A 6,771-nucleotide genomic window follows, 5' to 3' on the forward strand; every position below is an offset into this window, starting at 1 on the left:
TCAGTCTCTGTATTGCCTTCTGCAATCACAATTGCTATGACCTAGGTCCTGTCTCTTTTTTTGTTTTGAAATACTGAGGAAGAACAATAAAAATATGTATATGTATTAGGAACTGTCATGTGTACCTCCTGTCATAAGAAAACGAGTTCATCCATCTGCACTCTTAAAGCTCAGCTTCAGGCATGCACCAAAATTATTTAAAGCCCCACCTCACTGCATCACCAGAATCAAGGATGTCTTAAAGACATGTGTACTTACAAAACTGTGCTGGTCTTAGGAGCGCGCTAATTACAAATAATGCAGAATAGGGAGTGACATAGGGAGTATGATAACTAAGAAGAAAAGGTTCAGGGGACTGGTCATCTGGCAGGAAAAAAAACCTACAGGATAATGGAGGCAGGTAGGTAATGTTTTCTTTTAGAGGCTTTCTGGAATAAATAGGCCAAGATACTTTAATATAGGACAATATATGCACGTGAGTGTATTAATAGTATTAAAGTGTATAAATATACACTATAATACATATTATTAATAATAGTGATGATAATAACAAAGGAGTGTTAGCAACTTGATGAAACTAAAAAGTTAGTAAGCTGTATATTTGTTTGTATGTTTTCCCTGTACATGAGCAAATAGTTATGTAAAAGTCTTTACTTCAAAGACAAGAGCTGTGCTCTTCAGAGTAACAATGATAATATATTCTTAATAAACATTAAATTTGCTTCAAAACAGGCCCCCATTGACCTGTATATATACAGGCACTGACTCAAAAATCCATTCTTCAAGATAAGCTTCTTCAAACATCAATTAGAGGCGGAAGGCTGCTGAATCTCTTGGAAGAAAAGAAGGGAGGGAACTCAGAGAGATGGCTTAAAATATTTTTTCTTTTGTATATTTAAATGTAGACTTGCCCTGCAGCACTTGCGGCAACAAAGGTCAATGAGATCTAGTTTTAAAATGTCTTTTCCTTTAAGAATATGTCAAAGCTTAAATGTCCTTGTCACAGGTTAATCTAAGACTTGTTGCACAGATATACTGTAATTGCTTCAACGTCCAAAGCTATAAAGGCGTCTCACTGATTGCTATGTAGTTGGTAAGGATTCAGTAAGAGGTCGGAGTAGGTTTTCTAAGTGTTTAACAAATATAAAATAGCATGTACAACAGGTACAGTGAACTGTTTTCTAAATACTTGAAAAAAAAAATCGTTGCTGGTTAAATGCTTCCAATTTTTTTTTTAGCAACCACCATTGGGAGCAGATGAAAGCCATGGACTACAAACATAGATGTCTTAGGGGCCACTTAAATATAAGCTTTTTTACCAACCACTTATATGTGTACTGTTCTATTTGTTCAAAATTGAGCTTTTGACAGGCTATTCAGAAGCTTCTAAGTAAACTGTTCACTTACCTGTTAGCAATTCATATGGAGTAAACTTTTACTTTGTTAAATATACCCAGGAAATAATAGCAGGAGTGCCTGGTGTATTGCAGATTATTACCACTGACTGGTTTTAGTCAGATTTTGGTGATTTGAAATATCTTCCATTTGTGAACCAAGTGTTGTTTAAGTAGCTGGTATATCCAAAACCAAGAGTTTTTGTTTCAAATTTAACGAAAAAAACGCAAGTCAAAATGCAAGCTTTTCAATTATTTAAAGGGAACTCGTCATGAGAGAAAAATGGAAATTTTCATTAAACTAACAATATATTGTCCTTTTTTTACCTTCTTTTTCTGTCTATTTGATAGCCTGTGGTGGCAGTAAATGAAACATTGGAGGCAGCTGTCAACAATACAGGGACCAGCCTTTCCTGACCTTTTTAACATGGGGGAACCTTTGAAATAATGTTCCCAGCTATAGTTACTATATTCACAGCTCACAGCACATGTGGTAGTCAGTGGGAAAAATGTCTTCTGTACAGCCAAAAAAATCATTGGGTTTAGTGGTAATTGACCTAGAGGACACAGATTGCTCATTGCTCAAGGAACCCTTAAGAAACCTCCAAAGCAACACTGGAATTCCACAGAACACTGGATCAGAAACACTGGTCTGGATAGTAATAATAACTTGACAAATGGTTCCTGTTACTAGTGAATAATATACTGTTTCTTGAATCTGTTCTCCATTGGAAAGATTTTCCATCTCCTCCCCTCCTGTCAGTAAATGAAGGTAAATCTCTCCAAAAGGTGACTGTCCACAGTGAATACCTAACAAGTGTTCTATCCCACCCTGTCCACACCTTTAAGCGTACTTTGGGGTTAGGTTTTACTATTTATTGGTCATGAGTAACTGGGTAATAATGGTAGTAAATTGACTTGTTAATATTGGTTTTACACAATTGAACAGCATAACCAACCCTGGATCCCCGTATTGGGCCATACACTTTTTTTAAAAAAAATCCAGAAATATATATTTTTGTTTTTATTTTTAAAAAAGTACTTTTTCCACTCTGTCTGTGTTTTTATTTACAGTGAACTCTTTCTGAAAATGGGAAGTGGTACTAGCGAATCCCTGTACTCCTTCCTCTATTAGAAGTTTAATATTTGGGAATTACCTAAAAAAGGGGCTTTCTTATTGCATAATAGGCTCCTCCAATAAACATGCAGATCCTTTTGGAGTCCCCTTAAATGTTGAGGGAGTAGAATCTGATATTGTACCCCCAGACCTTTTCCGGGCCACCCAGGCTTCCTGTCTCAAAAGGTACTAATTCTAAAGCAGAACTAATAATAATAATAATAATGATAATAAAAAAGTTTATGCCCCCTTCCCCCCAAATCATGTTATTAAACTTATGCTGCTTTCATCTCCATATGTTTTTTGTATTATTATTACTGTAAGTTTATCTTGTAATCTTGAATCTTGTGTATATATGTTTATTGTATACTAATTTTTTTACATTGTATATATATTTATTGTATGCTCATTTGTCTACATTGTACTATACAAGACTACAGAAGATGATGGAGAGATCAAAATAAAAACAATAATATTATAAATACAATTAATTAGTTTTTAATGTTGCCCATTAAACCACATATAAACCCCCCCCCTGCCATATCATATTGAAAGCTTCAAAAAGGTTTTGCCAAACCACACAGGTTTTGCCAAAACTCTGTTTTAATTATCAATAATTATCAATAGGAGGCAATACATATTCCTACATTCAAATTGGCACACCCACTGGTAAATGGTCTTTATATATAAAGATTTCCAGCTTCCACTAGGATCTACTTACAAAAAAATATACCAATATATTTATGTTTGGTGCCAATAATATGTGTACAAAATAAACTGAACAGAAACAAATACTATAGGGAAGCAACTTTACGAAATATGCAATACATATTTAACAAAAAAAGCTATGATTATCAATTCAATGCAATACTTTTATCTGACCATTTGTTTTCTGTTTCTATAGATATGCATGATCCAAACAATAAGAAACCAGTGATGGTCTACATACATGGAGGGTCCTACATGGAAGGCACTGGAAACATGATTGATGGAAGTATTCTTGCAAGTCATGGAAATGTCATTGTTGTTACTGTCAATTACAGGCTTGGTGTCTTAGGTAAGTCTAAAACTGTGTTAAAGGCTGTGATTTCACACATTACTTTTTCTGTAATTATTTTTAAAATGTATCTAAGCTCAAACACTTACAAGAAATGTTTTATTATATATTTGTCTCTGTAAAGTCAAAACGTTAAACCTTTTTTTCTAAGTCAAATCTCAGTTAAATTATCCCTTATGATCATCAAAGTGTATTTACCAGTATTTCTCTTCCCCCGGTGACAACATACAACATACAACATACACCTAATTCAGCTTCAGCATTGTCACGGCATTGTTCGATCAAGAACAGTAATTAATTACTAACCTTTTGTTTTACTCCATAATTACTCGATTAATTACTCCATAGTGCATGCATCTGCAAATGTCTTAGAGAGCTTGTTTTAAAACATTTTGCTGCTTGTTGAATTCCATAGCCTGACCACAGTTGGACTTTAAACAAATATTTCTTTTAATTTTAAAGGTATGCATCCACTGTTTATAAATTTCCCCCTTATCAAATCACAGCCATTTGGTGTAAAAGGTACCTGAAAAAAATACCATGGCCAATGGTTTCATACCATGTGAGAAACAAAAGTAACAAACACCACTAGCAATGTATGTGATGCTGTCCTCATCTATGCATTGCACAACTGATAGGTAGGCATATTTTATTTTTTTGGTACATTTTATACCCACCTATAGCACCTAATTTAATGAAAGACCCAGGAAAAAGAAGACCTTTAATAGTTGGAAAGTCCACTTTAAGGCCACCCCACCTAATGTAAATAATGGTCAGTTATTTTGCATGTACATTTTTAGTTTATAAAAAAAAACTCTGCTTCCTTTTGGCAAATGGTAAATTAGGGCTCCCTGATGAGGTGGTGAATGATGAATAGTGAATGATAATGAACTATTCACTCACTACTCCTCTGCCTCCAAAAGCTTAATCTACTTTTTATAGCACATTTGTGGTCTACCTGCCCATTTACCCACTTTGGCCACAATTTGTGGATTCCACATTTTTAATAAGAAATGAACATGTCAGAACTTTTCTCTTTATGTATTTCCTGACTTGTGTTGCATACATTGGTTTAAAATTTCCAATTTTTATGACAAAACATAACTTTTATCAATAATTTGGCATTGATTTTTTTATGGAAAAAAATTGCATAGAAATATTATATCTTTTTAGTTTGATTTGCATATGGTAGCATTTACATCCCATACCAAGCACTCATGCTGTGCCAAAAAGCTTGTTGTTATGTGCCAGTGACTGCTTGTTGTTTTACAACTACATTCTTTGTTTTGTGTGCATACATTTGCTTATCATTACCAAAATACATAAAATATAAATGTACAGAATATACTGAAAACTCCAGTTTTAAATATTGGTTAAATACATTTTGTAGAAGGTGGAACAATGTAAAAAAAAGAATATATGGTAACTGTTACTGCTATTTCAATTGAATCTCCAGAAATAATTTATAAGGGAAATCAGCATGAGACGCTTTAATTAGATGGCATTTATCAAGAGTTGGTGTCCTATTGCCCTTGCATAAAAGCTTAACTTACATTAACTTTCCAGGTTTCCTAAAGGATATTTTCACCAAGAGAAATACATAAACTGCCTTTGACGCTCTCCTTTGTAAAAATAATAATTGTCTGTCTGCATTTTGTTTTTAATATCCTAAGACGCAAACGTGGAATAGACTTACAGTGAACTAATTTAGGAGGAAGTCAGAAATGCGGCATACCTGATCCTGGCCAGTGGTTATAAGAGTGTTACCTTACAACCAATGACATGTTCACAAATCAGTAATGGTAGCCTACATAATTTAAACAGTATATCCAGTAAAATATGTGCATTCAACATACTGTATTGTATGCATGTTTACCCTGTAAAAGACCTGAGGCTTCTGATTATATATCATCACCATCATGTAAAGTGTTTGACAAACTTATTTCTCATGTCTCCAATGGCAAGTTTGTTACACACTCACGTAAGTACTCATCGCCATCTACTGGTATCACTAGAGTGTAAACCGAGATTCTTTTTCTATTGGCAGTTTGACGTTAAAAAATCTTATTTCATATTCTGCTATTTATGGTAAGTCAAATAGTCATACCTTACCAAAATGGTGAGCGTGTTAAGGAGACTAAGCACACAGCTAGCTGGCTGGAATTAGCTGTCTCCTCAACAGGAAATGCTGTAGAACAGATTCCACATTTTGATATGCATGGACCGAAAGCTGTCAAAAACACATTAAATAAGGATTAGTAATTGCTTTAGGTTAATTATTAAAAACAAAACCTTCATAGACAACAGCTTTAGAATAACAACATATGCAATGCTTGTTAGGTTGTAAGGGCTATTAAAAATAAATCAATTTTAATAATTAAACTTGAACAACCTAGTCTAGCATTAGGGCATACTGTTTGAGAAGCATTTTATATAAATTTATGAACATTTTATTTTTTCTCTGGTGCAAAAATCTTTTACAGTTGATGTCATATCCTTAAATCCTTGCTAAAAAAATGTTTGGTATAAATTACATTTATCTCTGTAAGCTCACTAATTTTCCACTACTCTGCTGAAATCTCTATCCTCCTAATTCAGTTTAATCATTACATTTATGAGCATGACATCTTGATGTACTGAATACTAAAACACATTTATAATTAACACTTTGACTGGAAAGTGTTAGAAATGTATAATTGGCATCCATAATATGCCTAGGACCATATCTACACATGAGAAAAGTTTAAAAAGAGACCAGACTTTAAATATAAAATACGATTTGCCTATATGGTACATAGCAATAAAGCCCTAATGCAGAGAAAATAGATTATGATACACAGTATTATGTAAAAATGAATTCCCAGGCACTTTGAAAATGAATGACAAAATATACCACAAATGAATTGTATTTATTATATTCCCTAAAAACTGAAATGTTTTGATAGTGTCATAACAGAAAATAAATCTTTTTACTGCTGGAGTAGAATATATTCAATATTTCAGATATTTGGCAGTCTGTTAGCTTGTGTACCTTATAAGTTGTTGTTATGGCATCTGTTACAGAGAGATTTAATAGATGCCTACATTATAATCATAGTAACAAATTTTGGAACTAAAGACATAGGCCCTGGTTTAATAAAATTCTCCAAGGCTGGAGAGAATACACTTTCAGAAGTGAAGCTGGGTGATCCAGAAAACATGAA

The 6,771-nt window shown here is 33.5% G+C and overlaps 1 protein-coding gene across 3 annotated transcripts in view; it reads left to right on the top strand.

Moving 5' to 3' along the window:
• Nucleotides 1–6,771, top strand: part of NLGN4X (neuroligin 4 X-linked) — a 158,806-nt gene that overhangs the window by 101,451 nt on the left and 50,584 nt on the right. For all 3 annotated transcript variants that reach the window (XM_072427433.1, XM_072427452.1, XM_072427442.1), the window contains one exon: nt 3,416–3,568. In XM_072427433.1, the coding sequence (XP_072283534.1) occupies nt 3,416–3,568 (153 nt within the window). The remainder of the gene's footprint in view (nt 1–3,415; nt 3,569–6,771) is intronic.

Source organism: Pyxicephalus adspersus, chromosome 1 (genome assembly GCF_032062135.1).
Source record: "Pyxicephalus adspersus chromosome 1, UCB_Pads_2.0, whole genome shotgun sequence".
In the NCBI taxonomy this organism is placed as follows: Eukaryota; Metazoa; Chordata; class Amphibia; order Anura; family Pyxicephalidae; genus Pyxicephalus; species Pyxicephalus adspersus.